The sequence below is a fragment of the Ailuropoda melanoleuca genome, chromosome 5 (assembly GCF_002007445.2).
Source record: "Ailuropoda melanoleuca isolate Jingjing chromosome 5, ASM200744v2, whole genome shotgun sequence".
In the NCBI taxonomy this organism is placed as follows: Eukaryota; Metazoa; Chordata; class Mammalia; order Carnivora; family Ursidae; genus Ailuropoda; species Ailuropoda melanoleuca.
This window is the reverse complement of record NC_048222.1, coordinates 28,448,763-28,473,017: the sequence shown is the minus strand read 5'-3', so window position 1 is coordinate 28,473,017 and position 24,255 is coordinate 28,448,763. Positions and strand designations below refer to the sequence as shown.

The following is a 24,255-nucleotide window of genomic DNA, read 5'->3' as shown; positions in this document are numbered from 1 at the left end:
GCTGCGGAGCCCAGCTCTTCCGGGTCAACGATTTAAGAGGATTTCATCCCCACCGGTAGCCCATAACTTCCAGGCCTCGGCGCCTCCCCCCACCCCGCAACTTTTAAAAAGAAAACTGGCGGTCAACTGGTTAGGCCCAAGGTACCCACACCAGCTAAGCCCTTTTGCACACCAACCACCGGGGGCCTCGGTTGTCTTGAAACTGCCTTGGGACACCCCATCATGGGGGGGGTGTCTTATATAGCTCTTCCGTTCAAGGACGGGCACCACAGGGTTGCTTCAGGTAGGGCGGGGAGTGGCAACACCACTGCGCCATCGCTTTGGCCCAGATAGGGGGCGGCTGGTTTGGGTAGCTGACTGCAGCAATCAACCAAGAAAGGAAAACCACCCACAGGGCCCAGCTCGATAGTTTTCCCTATCAGGTCCCCAAAAGAATGGAGAGAATCACACAGAAGAAGCCTTAGGTGTATAAACGATTTTATTAACAGACAAGGCCTACAGATTTATTTCTTCTTGGACACACCCACGGTGCGGCCACGGCGCCCTGTGGTCTTGGTATGCTGGCCTCGCACACGAAGTCTGCAGGTGAGAAGAGAAGGGTCACAAGTTACACACAATGCAAAGGAAATGTCTGGAAAGAGAAGGCAGAGCATGACAAATCTCTGGGAGTCTAGGGGCAGGGAGGGAGAGGAGACTCCCACCCGTACTTACCCCCAGAAGTGGCGCAGCCCTCTGTGGGCCCTAATCTTCTTCAGTCTCTCCAGATCTTCACGAAGTTTGTTGTCTAGACCATTGGCCAGGACCTGGATTTGGAAGAGACGGTGAGGAATGTTCTACCCACTGACCTCCTACTACTAATTCTAACTAGACACCCTGCCTCTTCCTTAATCTCTCCCAATCTCAATACACACCTGGCTGTACTTTCCATCCTTCACGTCCTTTTGTCTGTTCAAAAACCAGTCTGGGATCTTATACTGGCGAGGATTCTGCATAATGGTGATCACACGTTCCACCTAACAGGCAGGAGAACGGTCAGATACAGAGGGCTTCCCTTCAAAGGCAGGCCCAAGCCACAGCCCCCCTTCTTTGTCCTCACCTCATCCTCAGTGAGCTCTCCGGCCCTCTTGGTGAGATCGATGTCTGCTTTCCTCAACACCACATGAGCATATCTTCGCCCCACACCCTGAGAAGAGGGTTTGGAATTTGGGGTTGAGTCTGATTTTTTTGGTTCCCTTTATAGCCCCACTATTCAAAAGCACACAAAGGTTAGTCCTGCAACCACCCGGTGCGTTATTACTTTTCTAGATACAAAACCAAACCATAAAATAGGAGAAAAACTTTTTTCTTACAGGGACAGGTCTGAAAAGCAAAATCTTTTCACACTGCTCAGCATATACAGCCGTCAAATATTGGCTGTTAAAAGACACTGCAGCAACACCCAAGAGCATACCTTCTAGTCTCTGCATTGTAAAGGCTTGGTGCTCTCAAAGCTTATATTGCACCAATGCGGCAAGACTAAGGGCTTCTACATTAACATGGTTGATCAAGGGGGTAGGATTGTGGTGCTCTGGGTCTCTAAGGGTCATAATTCTTTGGGCAGGTCACCCCATTGCTATGATCACAGTTTTCCAAGATCACAAACTTGGATTTTGTCAGTGCCCAGAGATGACCAGGCCACAGGGAGCTAAGTGCCCAAACCAAACTAAAAAGAACTAATGCTTACACCGGTGGCACTGTATTAGCACCAACACCAGTACTCCTTGCCACCCGATTCATGAAGCAAACATCTGAATAGAGAAGGATGATATGCTGGGTTAAATAGTGCCCCTCCCCGCCACATATGTCCATCTAGAATCCCAGAACATTACCTTATTTGGAAATAGGGCCATTGCGAATATAATTAGTTAAAATGAGGTTACACTGGATTAGGGAAGGCCCTGAATCCAATGGCTGGTATCCTTATAAAAGGAGAGGACAGAGTGGAAGGCCATGTGATAGGAGGAGCAACACAGCTAAGGAAAACCAAGGACTGCTGGCAAGGGGGATTCCTAGAGCCTTCAGAGGGAGCATGGCTCGCTGACACCTTGATTTTGGATGTTTGGCCTCCACAACTATGGGAATAAGTTTTTGTTGTTTTAAGCCAACAAGTCTGGGGTAACTTGTCTCAAGCCCCAAGAAATGGAGAGAGATATTACCCCTGTGTAAGAAGTGACCTAGAGGGGTGTCTGGGTCGGTTACGTGTATGTCTTCAACTCAGGTCATTATCTCCTGGTCCTGGGATCAGGCTGCACACAGGGTTCCCTGCTTAGCTGGGAGTCTGCTTCTCTCTGTCCCTCTGCCCCCCCCCAACTGTGCACGCTTTTGCTCAAGTATCTTAAAGAAAAAAAAAGTGACCTAGAAAATCAAATTATCAGGTTGATTCAGAAGAGATTAAGGTCTTGGGACACCTGGGTAGCTCATTCAGTTAAGTATCCAGCTCTTGGTTTTGGCTCAGGTCATATCTCAGGACTGTGAGATCAAGCCCCGTGTTGGGCTCCTCTCTCAGCGTTTAGGATTCTCTCTCTCCCTCACATTCTCTCAAATAATCTTAAAAAATGAAACAAACCCCCCACCCCAAACCCAACAAGAGATTAAGGTCTAAGTCTTTCTCAAATATAAATATAGTTAAAATAGTTATGTCTGAGATTTACTTTTAAATGACAGGGAAGAATATAGATGAACAAGATTTCGAATTTTTGTTAGATATTCATAGGGGCTAATTTTCTTCCTTCTACTTTTGAATGTTTAAATTTTTCCAATAATCTAGTTTTTAAAGAGTTGCTGTAAGCTTTTTTAAAAAGTAGGCTCCATGCCCAGCATGGATCCCAATGGGGGAGAGGTGAGTCTGAATTCATGACCCTGAGATTAAGACCTGAGTTGAGATGAAGAGAAGAGACAGATGCTTAATTGACAGATACACCCAAGTGCCCCTGGCTAAGATTTCTGATAGCCCTGTTCGTGGGCTGATATTGACTTGCCAACTTTCTAAGTTAGATCCCTTTTCTCTTCCAAGGAGACCACCCTGTTTTCTCGATCCAAAAGAGTAAGTCAGGGGACCATCACTCATATTTGTTGTCCAAGAGCCTTGACCATGTAAGAAGTGACACTAACTTAATTCTATTCTTGTAAAGTATTTAGTAGTGTTACTCACTGGACAGGACACAAATTCCTCAGAAACAAGGCCAGTGGTACCTCTCAGTGATTATGCCCAACTCCAACCAGGTTTCCAAATAACCCATAGAGGGCAGTATCACCCTGATTTAGAGGAAATGCAGAGGAACAGGCAACCTTAAATAATACCCATAGCAAAAGTCTACAAGTTGAAACCAAACATTTAGGAAGGAATCATGACATAGAATAATCTTATAGGGTCTGTATTACCTCTCAATATCTTCTTCTTACTGTCAACCTCCACTTCATTCCTCATCCTTCCCCAGCCAATTAATCTCACTTACCACTTCTTTAGCCACATCTTCTGAAGAATCCTTTCCCCATACCGTACTTCCCTCCAGTTTCCAAGTATTACCCCTCCATTCTGGATCCTTAACAAAAGATCCCCTCCTCGTCAAGCTTTAGTTCTCTCACCAGAGTAGGAGCTAGCTGCATTTGCTGGCTCTCCGCACAATTAGCAAAAATCTCTATCATCTATCTCTAGGAATAACCTTTCCCACTGATAAACAAAGCATCAGGATTCCTAAGAGACTTACTACAAAGTTCACAAACTACCTTAAAGTCCTTTGGTTAAGTTGTTTTAAGTGGACTACAAAGGCTATGACACATTATTGGAAGTAAATACAAAACCAGTTAATTTCAAAGAGGGAAAGAGAAAGGGTTTAATACAAGCATACCATTAATCATGACCATCTTTTATACAGGCACATCTTGTTTAACTGCACTGTGCAGATACCCTGGTTTGTTTTGTTTACACGTTGAAAGCTGTGGCAAATCCTGTGTCAAACAAGTCTATCAATGCTATTTTTCCAACAGCATTTTCTCACTTTGCACTTCTGTCACATTTTGGTAATTCTCACAGTACTTCAAACCTTTTCATTATTTTATGTTATAGTGATCTGTGATCACGACTCCTTGAAAGCTCTCAACGATCTGCATTTTTTGTGATAAAGTATTTTTAAATTAAGGTACATACTTTATTTTTAGACATAATACTATTACACACTTAATATTAACTACAGTGTAAATGTAACTTGCATATGCCCTGGGAAACCAAAACAATGCATTTGACGCACTTTATTGTCTGGAACTGAACCTGCTGTATAGACCTCTGAGATATGTGTTTGTATTCACTATTCCATTTAAGCCTCATAGCAACCCTTAAAAAGGTACTAGTATATTTTACACTGCCTTTCTAGATTCACATAATGACAAAAGAAAGCAACCTTTTTATTTACCATTTAAGAACAAATAAAAGCTGTGCTTCCTGCAGTGTAACATGAAAAACCAAAGGAATCTGATCAATTTTGTGAACCGTAACATGAAAAACCAAAGGAATCTGATCAATTTTGTGAACCGAAGCTAGCACATACAGTTTTGATTGAACAAGTTATCTGTACAATATTTATGTTTCCTTTAAATTCTTTGAAACCATGCTACAGTATCCCTGGATCCATTTCCTAACACTGCATGAGCACTTACGACGAACCAGAAGCTGGGGACTGTGAACAAGACAGGACTGTCCCTGCCCCCACAGTATCCACATACTAGCAAAAAATACATTCAGCTGTACTCACAATTATACATACTAACCAAAAAATAAATAAATAAATACGGCAGAATGTCCCCAACTGGAAGGCCAGTTTGTTAGGTTGGTTAAAGAAAACATCCAAGCTTATATTCACTGACGTAATGCATACAATGAGCCAAATACTGGTTCCCACCAACTAAAAATGCATTTCATTCACCTCCGGCATTTGGAATAAATGCTCTGCTCAAGATGTACCAATACCCCTCCCACTGCCCGACTATGGGTTTCTTCATACTTAGAAGTCTGTTGTCATTTCTACCCCTCCCAATGTACAATTGCACAATTTCTAGGGCATACAGATTTCACAGGAAGGGTTGCTGTTATGATGCACTGCTGTAGGGGGCAGAAACCAAACTTAGAAGAACCTCACATGATGGTCCAATAAAATTTTAGCGAATTCTAGTAGACAAGGCAACACTCCCCATCTGCTAAGAGAGAAGTTATCTTGGCTTGACCTGACTGGCTTTCATTACTTACCTTTTCGGGCAAATGTGGTTAAGGGACTAAGGGAACTAGTCACTCTTTTAACCATTCTTTATTTTACCCAGCAGCTAAGGTGATCTGGTTGGGACAGGTTTCCTCAACCTTGCCTCACTTCGAGCTGTCTTAACAACTACAGTTTCATTTATATGCTCCATTCCTTACCCTACTTTACCTTAATTGCAGTGATGGCAAAAGCTATTTTCCGCCGCCCATCGATATTGGTGTTGAGTACTCGCAAAATGTGCTGAAACTTCTCAGGGATCACTAGAGACTGACAGAGATGGGAGAAATCAGGCACTTTGAACTACCATCAAACAGTAACCTCTAACAGAAACGTCAAGCTTGTTATACAGGGAGCAACGACCCCTCCCCCTTCGGTTTTCTCACAACAAACTCCTCAGTCCTGCACGCAACAGAACATGAAGTGTTCAGGCTCGGGAAAACGCAACCTCTGGGAGGGGGCAAATCTTCTGACCGTTCCCAAAAGTACGCTCTGAGTGGCGGAGACCTGAGGTCCCCATTCACGCCCAAGCCTTTTCGCCGCTTTCGAGCGCCCTGGGGGCGACAGTTCCTCTGGCCCACTCCCCAGAACTGGATGTCTTCAGTCCTTCCTTCCCAGGGGTTCGACTCAAAGATTCACACAGAAAGTTGCAAACCCCCAGAATAGGGCATTTCCTGCCCCCTAACAGCAGACTTTCCGTGTCCCGGTTCCGATGTCGCCGGATCCCCGCACTGGTTCCAGACTTACCATGGCGGCAGCCCAGCGGCGGCGTGTAGGCCTCCTGTGGAAGAGAGAACGGAAGTGACGTAGTAGCCTTATATAGCTACCAGGCGGAAGAGGCGGAGCGATCATGGAGAAGCCCTTCCGGAAACCGCAAGTGTCAGAGCCAATTCGACTTCTGAGAATCTCTATTCGTTGCTACAACTTCCGGTGCGGTCTCTCTATACAGTTCGTAAAGTTCTTGGGAGTGAGAGCAGCAAAGGTTCCGGGGTGAGATTGTGCTTAAGGCGTCCAATTCCCGTTTGCAGTTGGGTGAAGTTAGGCTGAAAGGGGAAGGCTGGAGTCAAACAACTTAATTCAAATATCTGGGAACGGTTTCGCGCTCTGCAAGACCCTCTAGGATTTGTTGGTCCCCCCCAGGGACGGACTCACAGCGACTGACAGCTGCCGGAAGTGAGGCTGCGCGGAATGGCCGCTGCTGCGACCATGGCGGCAGCTGCCCGAGAGCTAATGTTGCGAGCCGGGACCTCAGATATGGAGGAGGAGGAGGGCCCGCTGGTGAGAACGCGGGACTATTTCTCTTGCGGAGTCTTGTCCGGTGGTCCTAGCGTCAGAAAGGCCTGGGCTGGGTTCAGGCGCAGGGTTGGGGGCGCGGCTGCTACCGGTGATGCTACCTGTGTGGCTTTCCATATCCCTCCTTGGGATCAGGCCTGAGTCTGAGCGGGAATCAGAACGGCCGAGAGTCAGGTTCCAGGGGCAGAATTTCAATTAACTTCCAGATTGTGTGGCAGAATAGAGAAGCAATGTAGTGTAAAAGTTAGGAACATGGTTTATAATCAGATTGCTTGGGTTCCGATTCCACCTTCGTCTCTTGCACGCTGTGTGTCTTTGGGCAAGTTGGCCAACTCTCTGTGTCATACTTTCCACACTATAAAGTGAAGGAAATAGTAAGACTTAACCATATAGGTTGTTGGTTAGGATTAGATGAATGAGTGTATGAAAGATGGCGCCTGGCACGCAGGTAAACACTGTTAGCAGACATTTCTAGAAGGGCTGGTGATCCCCACAGGGATTGTGATAGAACACCTAAGATAGCAGGAGCCTGGGTATCCTACATTCAACTGTAAGTTCTGCTCTATTCTCTGCAACCCCTGATTTTCCTTATTGGGACACCTGTGCTCTCTTGGTGGCTTGCAAGTCCCTTTGTCATATTCCCTACCCAGAAGCCCCAAGTACTAGATTGGGTACAGTGTGAGACTCTTGGAATTTTTTGATTCAGTACCTGTGGCTCCCAGTAAAAGTCCAGTCTGTCCCCACCTTCCCCCACCCCTGAAGGTTTGTGGATTATCCCATTATATTTGTTCTCGCTGTCTCTTTCTTGTCCTTTCCCATTAACTTTTCCCTCTCCAGGGGGGTGGTCCTGGGCTTCAGGAGCCATTACAACTTGGAGAATTGGACATCTCCTCTGATGAATTCATCCTGGATGAAGTGGATGGTAAGTGATGGCATGAGGTGGATGCAGACTGCTTATGATTAGAGAGGCATGGGGGCTGGAAGTAATAAGGCAGGGATTGGTGTACAGATGTTCATTTGCGGGAGAGGGCGCTGTGGAGCGGGACCCTTATGATAAACTTCTATTTCCAGTTCACATTCAGGCAAATCTGGAGGATGAGTTAGTAAAGGAAGCTCTTAAAACGGTGAGGCTTTCTGCTCTACTGATCTGCCCCTCCACTTACCCTCCCCTCAAAGAAGAAAAAAAAGAAACAGTCTCTCACTCTTACAGTATTACCCTGGTATCTCACCCATAGTCCTTTGTTATTCTGTCCCGGTGTCTCTAAACTGTGACTTTCTCCTAACCTGTCATGTTTATGTTCTCCCAGGGTGTGGATCTCCGTCACTATTCAAAGCAGGTTGAGCTGGAGCTACAGCAGATTGAGCAGAAATCCATCCGGGATTGTATCCTCCAGTAGAGAAAAAGGGTGATGTCATTAAAATAGGGATTTTGTGGAGCATGGTGCAGGCAGCCCAGCGGGGGCTGACGTCTTTTCTCTGAGGTTTCTGTCATCACAGGGAAAAATTGGAGTGGTCCTGGAGGTCTGAGAATCTCCAACTTTATGGTGAGGCCCCTTGACTTTTGTGGGTCAGATATCCAAGAGAGTGAGAACATAGCGTCTCTACACAACCAAATCACAGCCTGTGATGCTGTTCTTGAGGTTAGTAACCATGAGCTGTGACCCCTAATAACCCTGGACCAGACCATGGTCTCTGGTGTCATTCTTTAGGTCATCAGCCTCAGGTGGGGATAGGTAGATTCACTTTCAGGATGACCTCAACAGCTTTTTTTTGTTGTTACTGCATACTAATGTTATTTGCCAGTGACCTTTGGGGTACCTCTTACCTCATCACCTGCTACCCTCATGGACTAATACTGAAGACTTTACCAGTAGACGTAGATGGGCCATTTGTCCCCTGCCAGCCCTATGGTGTTCCAGCAACATCTTCTGTCCTACCCACAGCGCATGGAGCAGATGTTGGGAGCTTTTCAGAGTGACCTCAGCTCTATCAGCTCTGAGATCCGGACACTGCAGGAACAGTCAGGAGCCATGAACATTCGGCTTCGAAACCGCCAGGCAGTTCGGGGAAAACTTGGGGAACTTGTCGATGGTCTGATAGTGCCCTCTGCTCTGATCACGTGAGTTGCTAGTTAGAAGAGTCATAATGTCTATAGCAGGTAGATGGGCTAGGGTGACTTCTCCCTACTTACCACATGGGTTTCCAGCTTCAGGTCATCAAGTGCCTTCCAGAAACTGATGGGTGGGTTGACAATTCAACCTTTTTTTTTTTTTTTAAAGATTTTATTTATTTATTTGACAGAGATAGAGACAGCCAGTGAGAGAGGGAACACAAGCAGGGGGAGTGGGAGAGGAAGAAGCAGGCTCATAGCGGAGGAGCCTGACGTGGGGCTTGATCCCATAATGCCGGGATCACGCCCTGAGCCGAAGGCAGACGCTTAACCGCTGTGCCATCCAGGCGCCCCGACAATTCAATCTTGATGCATGCTTTAGGCATCCAATATTAGGAATTATCCAGGGTCAGGCATTTAGTTGGGGGGTTCAGGGCTTATGGGCGTGGGGCAGAGGGGAGGTTTCAGGAACAGAAAACTTTGTACATATATCCTGACTACATGATTCAGCATAAGAAGGGAGAGGCAACAGGCTGGATGTAAGGGATATGGTTTGGGGTCTAGTGATGTCCAGGTTTCCCTCCTAACCCCTTCTACCTGCCCCTGCTACCCAGGGCAATTCTGGAGGCACCAGTGACAGAGCCCAGGTTCCTGGAGCAGCTGCAAGAGCTGGATGCCAAGGCAGCTGCAGTCCGAGAGCAGGAGGCTAGAGGGACGGCAGCCTGTGCCGACGTCAGAGGCATCCTCGACCGGCTCCGGGTCAAGGTGAGGGGTGGGGACAATACCCCAGAGATTACTAGAATCAGCATCCCTGACACCTTCAACCTGGGTTTCCCTGGCAGTGTTCACTGTAGCCTGTCCCCAAGAACTTCACCCTGCCTTTACCTGGCAGAGCTCATCTTCAAGTCTCTGGGTTCCCCTGAAAATTTTCAGAAATACTGAAGAGATACTCTCCACCTTCCTATATTTAACATGTGGCACTTCCCCCACTGTTTCTCAGTCATAAGGTTGCAGCTTCATGCCTTGTATCTGGTCCCCCTGTCTAGGCGGTGACAAAGATCCGAGAGTTCATCCTTCAGAAGATTTATTCCTTCAGAAAACCAATGACCAACTATCAGATCCCCCAGACGGCCCTGCTGAAGTACAGGTCACTGCCTGAAGGAGGGGCTCGGGATGACCTCTGAGCTGTCGAGCTGCCCAGTGTAGTAGTGTCTGCTTTCTTGGCGAGGCGGGGAGACTGACTCGTCCCTGGCCCCCCCAGGTTCTTCTATCAGTTTCTGCTAGGCAATGAACGAGCAACAGCAAAGGAGATCAGGGATGAGTATGTGGAAACACTGAGCAAGATCTACCTGTCTTACTATCGCTCTTACCTGGGGCGGCTCATGAAGGTGCAGGTGAGGCCAAAGAGAGAGCATTCCTAGGCACGTGGGCTGGGAAGAGGGACCACCCCTGGGCGAGGCCAGACAGTGTAAAAAAACTTTTTATCACACCATGGGAAGAGATGGTTACCAGTTCTCTTTTCTCTTTTTCCCTAGTACGAGGAAGTCGCTGAGAAGGATGATCTAATGGGTGTAGAAGATACAGCAAAGAAAGATATCCTAGAGCTGAGGAACCCACCTGCTAGTCCTTGACAGTGAGGGTGCCTCAAAGACACTGCTTTTTGCCTTTTTCTCTGGGACCAAAACCTTTGAGAATGTGATACAGGCTACAGCCCCTGCCCAGAAAAAAGCACATGTCTTTTTGACAGTTTTGCATATGATGTCAGGGAGGGTAGAAGCTCTCCTAAGCCCATTCCCAGGTGTCAGGGGGAGTGGGGCCCTGGGACTCGGAAGGAGGGACATCTAGGGCTGTGTCTGGCTGCCTGCAGTCCCTGAAGGTACTGAGCCTCTGAGTCTGTCACAGTTGTGATCTTATTGTTTTCCCTGACTCTGGACCCTTCACGATTCTTTTCGAAGCCATCCCTCCGCAGCAGGAACACCATCTTCACCCTGGGGACCCGTGGTTCTGTCATCTCCCCCACTGAACTGGAGGCCCCCATCCTGGTGCCCCACACTGCCCAGCGGGGAGAACAGAGGGTAGGAGAAGGAACAAGAGTCAGTCATGAGGGAATGCCGAGCGTGGGTGGGGGAGGCCAGATCTCTGGGCAAAGCTTCCCACCCTCCAGTCCCCTGTAGCAATCCCCTTAGAACTGGGAGTGGGCTTTCTTGGGTCACCCAAGTGTTCTGTGATGTGAAAAGGGTTGAGACCATTGACTTCAGGGCATATAGAGGGACAAACTGGCTGAGGGGAATGTCATAAGGCAGGTTGTGGAGGTGGGTGACATAGTAACAGCAGGTGGGGGTGGGTTCTTCTCTTGTGCCCCTTGTCCCCCTCCCCCTTTCAGTACCCATTCAGGATGGTCCTTCACAACCTGCACTTGGGTTAGATGGGAAGGGCCTCCTGTGCTCTCATTATCCAGGCTCATTGATTTTTCCAGCGATATCTATGGGATCCATCCCTTCTATCCCTCTTCTTCATCTCTCCCATCCTAGTATCCATTCGAGGCCCTCTTCCGCAGCCAGCACTACGCTCTCCTAGACAATTCCTGCCGTGAATATCTTTTCATCTGTGAATTCTTTGTTGTGTCTGGCTCGGCTGCACACGACCTCTTCCATGCTGTCATGGGTCGCACACTCGGCATGACCCTGGTAAGATCCCCAGCTCCTGTGCTTTTGGATCCCTTTGTCCTCAGTCCTCTGCAGCACCATAGTGGGGTCATAGCTCTGGTGATACTGAAACCAGGACCCCCTCATTCTAAAATGTCTAAGCTTTGTACTCACAGAGCATATGAAACCCTCAAAGCTTGGGGTCCCTGAGGCTACCCCTACTATTGACCTACACCCAGCTAGTAGCATCTGAAAACTAAGGGCCCCCTAAATGGTGCTCAGCCCTGACTTCTGCTATGTTGGGCTTGTGAGCATAGATACTGATGGGCAAGGCAGCAGGACCACCTTAGTGACCAGTGGACAAGGAAGGAGGGTGCATTTCCTGAGAGCTCACTCCCTTCCCTCCCAGTGCTGCATCCCCAGGGGAGCACATGCATTTGTCCATAGCCACTGGGAACGACAGAGTAGTATACATCCTTTTCCAATGCTCTGTTTGTCCCTGAATTATAGAAACACCTGGAATCCTATCTCACGGACTGCTATGATGCCATCGCTGTTTTCCTCTGTATCCACATTGTCCTTCGGTTCCGCAACATTGCAGCGAAGAGGGATGTTCCTGCCCTGGACAGGTCGCTGAGCTCTGGTCCTTGATGCTCCACTGCCCTTGAACCCTTGGTCTTACATGACCCTGCCCTGACCTTTGGGCTGCTACTGACCCGACACCCTGACTCTTAATTCCTGTTCATCTGCCTGGGGATAGTACTGCTTTCTGACTCACCTTTCTTACCAGTCCTGCCACCACCAGCCTGTTAATTCTGTTCCCCCACAGAAACCCAACTCCCATCCCCCCACATTTCTTTTTGGCCTTTTAAGTTTTTATTTTAATTCCAGTTAACATACAGTGTTCTGTTAGTTTCAGGTGTATGATACAGTGATTCAGCAGTTCTATGTGTCACCCAGTGCTCATCATGACCCCCCCCCCCATTTCTCACCAGCTGATCTCTGATTCTGCTTAAGCCTGCAGGTACTGGGAGCAGGTTCTTGCCTTGCTGTGGCCACGATTTGAGCTGATCCTGGAGATGAATGTCCAGAGTGTCCGAAGCACTGACCCTCAGCGCCTTGGGGGGCTGGATACTCGGCCCCACTATGTGAGAGAGGGCAAGGGTAACCAAGGGGTTCCTGAAAGGCAGGGCTCTTAGCTTCACTGTGGGGTTTGGCCATGTTCCCAGTTGTGTGTGGGCCTGGCTGGATAGGGGGGCACACTGTGTGTGGAGGGCAGTCTGGGACTATGTGTGAACTCAGGGTGAATCAGGCACCGTTGGTTAGAGGGCTTGAGGGTGGGAATCACAGAAGTTGATTGGCTAGCTCCTAGGGTCTTGGGAGGTTGTGTTGGTTGGGCCAGGGGGCCGGTGTGATTTTCTTCCCCTTTCCCCCAGATCACACGCCGATATGCAGAGTTCTCATCTGCGCTTGTCAGCATCAATCAGACAATTCCCAATGAACGGACAATGCAGCTGCTGGGACAGCTACAGGTGAGGGTGGGCAGGAGAGACTTCCCGGCGACTGGGCTGCCACGGTGGCCTGGAGTGTGAGGAGGGCCCTGTGTTCCTGCCTTCTCATGTCACCTCTTCCTTCTGGCTTTTCCAGGTGGAAGTGGAGAATTTTGTCCTCCGAGTGGCAGCCGAGTTCTCCTCAAGGAAGGAGCAGCTTGTGTTTCTGATCAACAACTATGACATGATGTTGGGCGTGCTGATGGTACAGACACCGCATCTCCCTTCCTCCCTACCCAGAGTTTGGCTTCCCCCACTGCTCTGGGTGCTCTGGGAGGACAGAGATGATGTTGTCTTGTTCCGTGTATTATTCTTGGTGTCTGGCCCATTGCCTGGCCAAGCACAGTAAATGTGGAAGGAAGGGGATATCCTGAAGTGAAGGACTGCTTCTCCCCACATTTGAGGTTTCCCTTTGTCTTCCCTTAGGAGCGGGCTGCAGATGACAGCAAGGAGGTTGAGAGTTTCCAGCAGCTGCTCAATGCTCGGACACAGGTAGGGGGGTGAGGAAGAGGAGAGGGACAGTCTTGTGTGCTACTTTCAGTTGTGTGTGTGTGTTTGTGTGTGTGTGTGTGTGTGTGTGTAGGGAGTGGCAGTTAAAGGGCTTCAGGTACACAGAATTGGAACTCTTGGTCTATTTTATTTTCTTTTGTGTTTTTTTAACGATACACATGTCCCTGAACCCCCCACATACCTTGGCGATAACCAGCATCAATGAATTCTTCCTCACCCCATTTCCTTGCTACTCACAATTTTAAGTCTCTCCTTGACCTAAATATTGTGTTTATCATGCTTTTGCTTTTAAAAATATAGCTTTAAGTATGACAAAACAATGATTACTTAGTTTTATTTATTCACTTCTAAAATTTTTATTATTTATTTATTTACTTTTTTAAAGTAGTCTTCATGTCCAACATGCAGCTGGAACTCACGACCCCGAGACCAAGAGTCGCAGGCTCTATCCACTGAGCCAGCCAGGCGCACCCCTTAGTTTTATTTTTTTAATGACATAAAAACAGTCACAGGATTGTTTTCATGCATAATTTTTCCAGCATTGTCGTATTATGACATATGGCTGCAGCTTATTCTTTTTCTCTTTATATAATTTCTTTCTTCTTTTTTAATACTTCATTTTTTTTAAGATTTTATTTATTTATTTGACACAGAGAGAGGCAGAGAGAGAGGGAACACAAGCAGGGGTGTAGGAGAGGCAGAAGCAGGCTTCCCGCTGAGCAGGGAGTCCAATGCGGGGCTCGATCCCAGAACGCTGGGATCATGACCTGAGCCGAAGGGAGACACTTAACGACTGAGCCACCCAGGCACCCCTGACTTTATATAATTTCATGTTGTGTGAATATAATGTATTCTGCAGGTGGACGTTTGGATTATTTCTAGTTTTTTGCTACTGTGAGAATTGTTTTGTGAACAATTAGTCTTTTAGTGCATGTAGATGGAGAACAGTTTTTTATTTCTTTTTGATTTTTAAGAGTTTTTTCATATATTCTGTTTATGAAACCAGTCTTTTGATTATGTAAGTTGCAGATATCTTTCAGTGCTTTATCTTTTTATTTATTTTTTATTTTTATTTTTTTTATGTTGTTTTATGGTGGACAAATTCTTAATTTTAATATGATTGACTTTACTGATCTTTTCTTGATTTTTCTGTCTCATTTAAGAAATCTCATCCCAAGGTCAGGAAAATATACTACATTTTTTTTTTAGTGTTATAAAATTTTGCTTTTTTATGTCTAAGCTCTAAATTTACCTGGAATTGTTTTTATGTATGATATGAGGTAGGAATCTAATATTTTATATGTAGATAATAATGGGCACAGAACCATTTATCGAAAATCACTTTCTTTCTCCATTTGATCTGCATTGTGCCTCTGTCACATAGAAAACTATAAAGATGTATGTCTTGTCTCTATTCTATTCCATTGATCAATTTGTCTAACCTGCAGTGGAGTTTTAATTATTATGCTTTATAATTATGTAAATTCTACCTTTTTCAGGAGTATCTTATTATTGGCCTCTTAATTTTTTACATAAATTTTATTGTCAGCTTGTAAGTTTTCACATTGAAAAAACTTTAAGGATTTTGATTGAAATCGCATTGATCAATTTGGATCGATTTGGAAGAATTGATGGTTTTTGATATTGAAACTTATTGTCCATGACCATGTGCTTCCCATTTTTTAAGATATTTTATAATGCCTTTTGATAACCTTTTATAATTTTCAGCACAAAGACATTGCAAATCTTTGTCAGAGTTATTACTAGGTAGGTGTAATATGCAGATTTCATTCTCCTAGGAGTGAATAAATCCTCTCTAATCCTTTGCCTCTAATTTCTTACATCTTTGATCTCCTACTGTTCTGGCTAGGATCTCTTTGCCAATGTTGAGCAATTGAATAGAAGGGTAATAGTGAGAACCCCTATCCTGTTCCTGATTTTAAAGGGAATGCTTTCATCATTTCCCCATTAGAAGTAATGCTGTTGTGAGTGTTTTTGTAGATGCCTTTTATCTGGTTAAGAAAATTCTTCTCAATCCCTAGTGTGCTAGGAGTTGTTACCGTAGTTATTCCTATTAGGAATAAATCCGTATTTATTTAGGAATAATTACTAGGAGTACTAGGAATTACTAGGAATAATTACTGCTTTTTTTCTTTCTAATTGTTCAGACTTTCTGATCTATTCGGAATTTGTCCTTTAAATAAACTACTGATACTTAAATATTATCATTTTAGAAAGAAATTTTCTTCTTGTTTGAACTGCCGATAGAAATGCTATTGGTTTTTATATATAAACCATAACACCTCCTTAACTTACTATTTCTAATAACATTTCTGGAGATTATGTGTGTGATTCTATGTAGGCATGAGAATTTTAGTTCTAACTTTCTAGTCCTTAAGTCTTTAATTTCTTTTGTCTTTATTTTCTTACTGTACTGGCTGATACCTCCAGCACAAAGTTGAATAGTTGAGTGGAAGTGATGATAGTGAGAACCCTTATCTTTTCCTAATTTTAAAAGGAATTCCTTCATCATTTCCCCGTAAGAGTAATATTGCTGTTTTATAGATACTCTTTCTCAGTTTAAGAAAATTTTTTATAGTCTTGCTTTATAGGCTTTTTATAGATACCCTTTCTCAAGTTAAGAAAATTCTTTTCAGTCCCTAGTATAACAAGTTATTATTATTACTATTTTTCATTACATATCAGTAATTCATTTTTTTAAATTCAAGTATAATTTAACATACAGTGTTATATTAGTTTCAGGTGTACAATATGACGATTCAACAATTGTATACATTTCTCAGTGCTCAAGATAAGTGTACTCTTAATCCCCTTTATCTATTTCACCCATCCCCCACCTACCCGCTTGGGCAGCCACCAGTTTGTTCTCTGTATTTAAGAGTCTGATTTTTGGTTTGTCTCTTGTTTTACTTTGTTTTGTTTCTTAAATACCACATATGAGTGAAATCATATGGTATTTGTCTTTCTCTGGCTTACTTTTTTCACTTATTATATCTTCTAGATTCATCATGTCATTGCAATGTCAAGATTTCACTTATTTTTATGGCTAATATTCCATTGTATATACATACCACATTTTTGTTCATCTATCGATGGACACTTTGGTTGTTTCCATATCTTGGCTATTGTAAATAAGGCTGCAATAAACATAGGGGTGCATGTGTCTTTTCAAATTAGCGTTTTTGTCTTCTTTGGGTAAATACCCAGTAGTAGAATTACTGAATCATATGGTGATTCTATTTTTAATTTTTTGAGGAACCACCATATTATTTTCCACAGCGGCTGCACCAGCTTGCATTCCCACCAACAGTGCATGAGGGTTCCTTTTTCTCGACATCCTCACCAACAGTTGTATTCAGTTCCTAGTATGCCAAGAGTTATTTTTTATTAAATTCATTGAATTTTTAATTAAGAATGTGTGCTTTTTCAGCAGTGGTTGAGGTAATTATTTGATTTTTGTTCTTTATCAATTTTATGGTCTATAACATTTGTAGATTTTAGAATAAACCATTCTGGATTTGGTCTAATTCATTTAGAATTTTTGCTTCTTTGTGCATAGGTGTTATCGGCCATTGATTTTCTTTTCTTGTAGTATCCTTGAATGATTTTGGTACCAAAGTCATGCTGGATTTGTAGAAGGAGGTGGAAAGGAAGTATATCTTCTTTGTTTTTTATTCTGAAAGACTTAAGATTAAAATGATCTCTTCCTTGAAAGGTTTCATAGAACCTGCCAGCAAAAGCATCCTTGGAGATTTAAAACAATGGAATTCCCTCAGATTACTGCTTTTATTGAATTCTGCAGGTTTGAATATGTAGCATTTTAAAAATAATTCAGTTCTAATATAATAATAAAAATAAAATAATTCAGTTCAAAGAATTTGTATATTTCACTTATTTTTTCTTTGATCCATGAGATTTTTTTGGAGTGTTCTAAAATTTCCAAAAGTAGTTTTCTTATTTATCTTTTTGTTATTAATGTCTAATTTAATTGTATTGTGGATGGAGAATGTAGTTTTTGGTGCTGATTTTTGGAAATTTGTTTAGATTCACTTGTGGCCTAGTTACATGATCAACTTTTGTAAATGTTCCATGTGTGTTTGAGAAGAATGTGTATTCTTTAATTGCTAAGTGTGGAATTCCGAGCCTTTTAATTGTATTGATCATATTATCTATATCTCTACTGATTATTTTTGTGTGTGCTTAACTTATCAATAGTTGAGAGATATGTTTTGAAATTTATAGATTTGTCACTTTTTCACTGCAGTTCTGTCAACATTTCCTTTATATAGTTTCAGCTTATTTTATCTAAATTCCTAAAAGGTTAGAATCATTAGATCTTACTGGTGACTTGAAGTATTTGTAAAGATATAATGACCCACTTTAGCCCTAATAATTTTGTCTTAAAGCCTGTTATGTCTGATACTAACAGAGCTCTGTCAGCTTTAGTTTGGTTAATATTTGCCTGTTAATTTATCTCCATTCTTCTACTTTCAGACTTTTTATGTTTTCACATTTTAAGTCTTTTATAAATAGTGTATAGCTGGAATTTTTTAAAAATTGTGTTATGTGCCTTTTAATTTGTGATTTAATCTGTTTGTTTTTATGATGATTAATGTTACATTTGGACTTTTTTCTACCATCTTTAGTTTTTTTTTTTAAGATTTTCATATTTATTTTGAGAGAGAGAGAGAGAGTGCACAAGCAGGAGGGGCAGAGGGAGAAGGAGAGAGAATCTCAAGCTGACTCCACGCTGAGCGTGGAGCTGGCTGCAGGGCTTGATCTTAACCACCCAGAGATCACGACCTGAGCCAGAACCAAGAGTCGGATGCTTAACCAACCATGCCACCCAGGCGCCCCTACTGTCTTTAGTTTTCTGCTTGTCCTGTGTGTGTTGTAGTTTTTGCCTTTGTTTTTCTTACTACGTGTTTTTTTCTGACTGTTTGGATTTTGTATTCCTTTCTTTTAGAATTTGTCCTTTAACTTCTTCTTTGCATGTTTATCTTAACATTTAAACTTAATATTTAACTGCTCTCCCAAACAATATGTAGACTTTAAAACATTGAAAATACTTTAATGCTCCAGTCGTTCCTCCGCCTTCTGCCTTCCATGCTAATTATTGACCAGTATTTTATTTCTGTTCTCCTTTTTTTTCCTTACGATTTTATTTATTTATTTGAAAAAGAGAGGAAACATGAGCAGGGCAGGGGAGGAGGATGTAGGGAGCGGGAGAATCAGACTCGCAGCTGAGCAAGGAGCCTGACATGGGGCTTGATCCCAGGAACCTGGGATCATGACCTAAGCCAAAGGCAGACCCTTAACCAACTGAGTCACCCAGGCACCCTTCTGTTCTACTTTTAATTATTGCCATTTTATAGTGACAACATTTATCTGGATTTCCATGCGTGTTTCCCAGTTCACTGTTCCTTTTTAAAATTCAAATTATCTTTTTGGGGTCATTTTTCTTCTTCATGAAGTAAATCTTACAGAAATATTTCTGTGAAAGTTTGTTGGTAGTAAACTTCATTTTTGTTTTTATATAAATGCCTTTATTGTATCTTTGTTAGAAAAAGATAGTTTTGTTGGGTTACTATCAAATTCTAAGTTAAGTTATTTTCTCTCAACATTTAGAAGATGATTTTCCACTGTTACCTTATTGCTGCGGAGATGCCTGCTGTTGTTCTAAACGGCAGTCTGTTCCTTCTGACTGCTCTTAAAGATCCCTTTTTTCTTTGGTATAGTGAAGTTTGTTTTTGTTTTTGTTTTTTTTAAATATTTTTTTTATTTTTTTTTAAAGATTTTATTTATTTATTTGACAGAGATAGAGACAGCCAGAGAGAGAGGGAACACAAGCAAGGGGAGTGGGAGAGGAAGAAGCAGGCTCATAGCGGAGGAGCCTGATGTGGGACTCGATCCTGCAATGCCGGGATCACGCCCTGAGCCGAAGGCAGACACTTAACCGCTGTGCCACCCAGGCGCCCCTAGTATAGTGAAGTTTTACCACAATATGTTTGCATGTGGGTTTCTCTTTATCTTGTTTGGTATCTTGCATTTCTTGGGTCTTTGAATTTATTTTTTTCATTAATTTGGGAAAATTCACAGCTGTATCTTTTTTTTTAAGATTTTATTTATTAATTTGAGAGGTAGAGCAAGACAGCACAAGCAGGGGGAGGGGCAGAGGGAGAGAGAGAAGCAGGCTCCCCACTGAGCAGGGAGCCTGATGTGGGGCTCCATGTGGCTCTTGATCCCAGGACCCTGAGATCATGACCTGAGGGAATGGCAGTTCTGCCTTCAGAACTGCAATTCTCTTAAACCGGTGGACTCTGCTGAGAGCAGCCGAGGTGCTATGAGATTTACCCAGGTGGGGAGCCAGCTGGCATCAGTGCTCTCAGACCTTTTTGGTGGGCTGCTTCTTGATACAGTGTGGGAAAAATTGCTAGCCAAAGCCCAGTGCACTCTTTCCCTCTGGCCGGCTCCTCAGCTATCAGAACATTCTTTTTTTATTTTTATTTTTCCTGAACATTCTCTTTTACTTGTTAGCGTAAAGAAAGCTTCCAAGTCTAGACCACTGCTGTCCAATAGAAATACAATATGTGCCACAAATAGGAGCCACTTAAGTAATTTTAAATTTTCTAGTAGTTGCCTTTCAGACAGTAAAAAGAAATAGATGGGATGAACTTAATATATTTTATTTAACCTGCTATATTCAAAATATCATTGCTTCAACATATAGCCAATAAAAAGTTGGTAATTATTTATTTAAATTTTTTCCCATATGAAGTCTTTGAAGTTTGGCGTGTATTTTATGCTTACAGCACGTTTCAGTTATGACTAACCCATTTCGAGTGATTGATAGCTACATGTGAGTCATGGCTACCGTGTTATACAGGACAGCTCATCTCCCTTAGCTGAACTTCCCTTTGCGGTATACTCCTTGTGTCCCCCATGTTATATCGTTAAGAGTGGGTTATTGCCTTCAGGCAACTGGAATAGGTTGAATTTGGCTAATCTCTGTTCAAAATGACATTACAAATGAAGATCCCTCAATTATAGAAAGATCCATTCTTGGGAATGTCTCCCCAGTCTCATATTAATTACCTGACATTCTTCAGTGGATATAAGTGGGTGTTTTATGGGAAGAATAGAAAAGATTTTTTTTTTTAATTTTAAGAGAGAGAGAAAGTGGGGGTGGGGGGAGGAGCAGAGGGAGAGGGAGAGAGAATTCCAAGCAGGCTCCACGCTGAGCCCCACACAGGGCTCTATCCCATGACCCCAAGATCATGACCTGAGCCGAAATCAAGAGCTGGACGCCTAACCAACTGAGCCACTCAGGCACCCCAAAGATTTTATTTTTAAATGGAAGTAGTTTGTTTTAAAGGTTTCACTTTGACCCTACCAGATCTTCCTGTCTAGCTTGGGTTTCTTGTTTCTGTGGGTTCCCCCTCCCACTTTAATTCAGCCCTTCTATTTTTTTAATTTTAATTTTTAGAAGGTTTTATTTATTTTTTAAGGATTTTATTTATTTATTTGACAGAGAGAGAGGGAGAGAGCAAGCACAAGCAGGGGGAGCAGCAGACGGGGAGAAGCAGATGTAGGGCTCGATCCCAAGACCCTGGGATCATGAACTGAGCCGAAGGCAGCTGCTTAACTGACTGAGCCACCCAGGTGCCCCTAAAGATTTTATTTTCAAGCAATCTCTACACCCAGTGTGGGGCTTGAACTCAACCCCAAGATCAAGAGTTGCACGCTCTACCAACTCAGCCAGCCAGGCACTCCAATTTTAACTTTTTATTGTGGGAAATTTCAAATGCACATGCTAATATAGAGGATAGCAAAGTGGACCCCCCAGGTGCCATCCCCCAGGGGTGACACCCCCAGGTACTATCCCAGATCTTCAATCAATAATACTCATAGTTTTATTTCACCTCTGTCAGCACCCATTGCTCATCCTTCCATGCCTGCCCCCCAGTTCTTTTCTTTTTTTTTAAGATTTTATTTATTCATTTGACAGAGAAAGAGAGCACAAGCAGGGGAAGGGGCAGAGGGAGAGAGAGAAGAAGGCTCCCTGCTGAGCAGGGAGTTGGACGTGGGGCTCAATCCCAGGACCCTGGGATCATGACCTGAGCTGAAGGCAGACACTCAGCCAACTGAGCCACCCAGGCGCCCCATCCCTAGTTATTTTGAATTAAATCTTATACACCATCACTTCATCTGTATCAGGATGTGTTTTAAAAACCACAACATATTATTACACTTTAAAAAAATGATCTTACTTAAAAGAGCTAGTGTTCAGATTTTCCTAGTTATAAATGGTTTTTATGGTTCAAATCAGCCTCCATGGATGGTCCATACATATGTCTCTTATAGAGTGCCCTTCCACCTTTGCTCCCCTCCTCTGCAATTTATCTGTGGAAGAAACTGAGTCATTTGTCATGTAGAATAACGTACAGTCTGGATTTTGCAGATCACATTCCATGGTGTGGCTCAACTGTTTCTTTTTTCCCATAAATGTGTAGTTAGATGAAGAGGCTTGACCAGATTGCAGTTAGGGTTTTTTTTTCCCCCCCTGGATAATTGAGAGCTAGTGGTGTGTACTTCCATCAGGGGCACGGAATGTCTTCTTGGTCCTTTTATGTCAGTAGCCGTCAGTGATCACTGCCTACTGAATTAGATTTCTGTACCTCTCAGTGTCTCAAAATTCTTCATCTCCTTATCTATCTGTGCTGCATACTAAGTTATTTAATTATAAATTTCAATTTGTTATTCTTCAGGTATTTCTGATCTGCTGTTTAGCCTGTTTTAAAATTAAAAACATATAAAATTTTTAAGTCGTTTCTTAAAAACTTCGTTTTGTTTCAAGTCTGTCCATTCCTAATCTTGTTGAGTCGTCATCTTTGTGTCCATATTTTTAATTCTTTGAATGTTTCGTATAGAACGCACAACTGCTGTGTGTCTGACGGTTCTGATGTTGCCAGTCTTTGGAGGTCTAAGTCCATTGCTTATTGTCTCCTGCCTCTCATAGTAGTTTCCTTTCTATCTTTGAGATCATTGCTTGATCTTAACCAGGGGGAGTCGTATGTGCCTAAAATTGGATTGAGGATATTTTTCTGTCAAGAGGATTTGCCTCTGATTTTGCAGTAGCTGAAAGATGCAATCCACCTCTGTCTACATCAGCATCCCTTTGAGGCTCTCACGAGAGCCCCCAGGCTCTGCTTCTCCACTTGAGTCTGGCATCAGGATCAGTTTCCATGGCTATTTGCCTTCTGGAAGCCCTGCCTCAACCAGGTGCCCACCCCTCTGGTTCCAGCCTTGATCCCAGTTTCTCATTGCTCTGCTCCCAGCTCAAGTTTAGTTTTCTGGTTTTTGTTTTTAGAAGGGGGAGTCCTTAGAGATTTCCCCCATCTCTTATGAGACCAGTGGTGTCTTTAAGTATGTAATTTGCTCTGGGAGTATTCTGAGGACCTGATGAGTCATGATGCCAGAAGTGGGGAAATCTGTTGACACCAGGACACTTGACTCTGTGTATGTGTGTTGTTTATTTCTACAGGAATTCATTGAAGAGTTATTGTCTCCCCCTTTTGGGGGTCTGGTGGCATTTGTGAAGGAAGCTGAGGCTTTGATTGAGCGTGGACAGGCTGAGCGACTTCGAGGGGAAGAAGGTATGAAGATGATGTAGTGGTTGGGTCAGTGGTAAGGGGAGTGGAAAAGAAAAATGAGGGGATGCAGATTCCATGGGGTGGGGTAGAATAGGAAAATGGGCTTGAATGCCGAGGAGGGCCGTGCCTTGTGGAGGACTTAGGGGTCAAAGATTACCTCACCAAGTCCTCCTCTGACACCCTCTCTTTCCTCCTGCCATTAGCCCGGGTTACTCAGCTGATCCGTGGCTTTGGCAGTTCCTGGAAATCATCAGTGGAGTCTCTGAGTCAGGATGTAATGCGGAGTTTCACCAACTTCAGAAATGGAACCAGTATCATCCAGGTGACTTGTGGCTCCCGGGCTTCACTCCCCCCACAAACCCCCATCACTAGTGGTTTTCCCTGGGCTCAGCATCTCCCAGATGACCCTTGAGCTTCAATTACCAGCATGCCCAAAGTTCTGGATGAGCCCTAGCCTGATTCCTAATGTCGTCTTCAGCACCAGCCCACAGCCTGATCCTTCCATGACTTTCTCTGACCAGGGAGCTTTGACCCAGCTGATCCAGCTCTATCATCGCTTCCACCGGGTGCTCTCTCAGCCCCAGCTCCGAGCTCTCCCTGCCCGGGCTGAGCTCATCAACATTCATCACCTTATGGTGGAGCTCAAGAAGCACAAGCCCAACTTCTGATGTGCCGGACCCCGGGATCCACCGGCCTTCTCTTGGACTTTTGTACCTCGTCCCAGACTCTTCTTCACCGGTGGTTTCCTTACCAGTTTTCCACCTGCCTCCCAGGTCCTTGACATGCCTCACCCTGCCTTCATTCTCCGGACCCTGCCTCATCAGGATAAGCTGGCTCCCCTTGTTTTCAGGTTCCCAGGACCACTTCCCCCTGGGCTTCCAAAACAGCCTTTATCATTTTCCCAGTTTCAACACCCCTCACCCCCGCACCCAAGTTCTCTTCCCCCAGTAAAGCTTTCACTGTCTCAGTCTCTGGTTTACTCTACTCTTGTCACCATGTCCTGAGGCACAAAGCCTAAACTTTTGGAATTGGTGGCAAGGCAAGTCATTGATTTTTTTTCTTCCACTCAGTGATTTCTTTTCTGTAGCTTTTTGACCTAAGATTTCAGAAAGTTGAACACTAACTAATCCCCTCCTAGCTTGAGAGTTACTCCAAAGCCAGTCTGCAGAAAACAATAAATATTTAATA

At 43.9% G+C, this 24,255-nt stretch overlaps 2 protein-coding genes across 4 annotated transcripts; one reads left to right on the top strand and one right to left on the bottom strand.

Moving 5' to 3' along the window:
• Nucleotides 1–460: 460 nt before the first annotated feature.
• RPS18 (ribosomal protein S18) lies at nt 461–6,500 on the bottom strand. 2 transcript variants are annotated; one of them, XM_011218569.3, is made up of 6 exons: nt 6,491–6,500; nt 5,457–5,555; nt 1,097–1,183; nt 912–1,013; nt 712–803; nt 461–579 (listed from the first exon to the last, which is right to left on the bottom strand). In XM_011218569.3, the coding sequence occupies exons 1-6, from the start codon at nt 6,491–6,493 to the stop codon at nt 504–506; spliced, it is 459 nt and encodes a 152-aa protein (XP_011216871.1). In that variant the 5' UTR covers nt 6,494–6,500; the 3' UTR covers nt 461–503.
• On the top strand, nt 6,267–24,255 carry VPS52 (VPS52 subunit of GARP complex). 2 transcript variants are annotated; one of them, XM_002914332.4, is made up of 20 exons: nt 6,474–6,563; nt 7,416–7,500; nt 7,650–7,702; nt 7,886–7,961; nt 8,151–8,218; nt 8,522–8,697; nt 9,303–9,453; nt 9,735–9,835; nt 9,950–10,082; nt 10,224–10,281; nt 10,630–10,763; nt 11,220–11,375; nt 11,844–11,962; nt 12,358–12,481; nt 12,770–12,865; nt 12,981–13,088; nt 13,310–13,375; nt 22,959–23,070; nt 23,271–23,389; nt 23,589–24,255. In XM_002914332.4, the coding sequence occupies exons 1-20, from the start codon at nt 6,474–6,476 to the stop codon at nt 23,733–23,735; spliced, it is 2,172 nt and encodes a 723-aa protein (XP_002914378.1). In that variant the 3' UTR covers nt 23,736–24,255. The 2 variants fall into 2 exon arrangements, with proteins under 2 accessions (XP_019649779.1, XP_002914378.1); XM_019794220.2 differs by lacking the exon at nt 7,650–7,702 and having other exon boundaries at nt 6,267–6,563.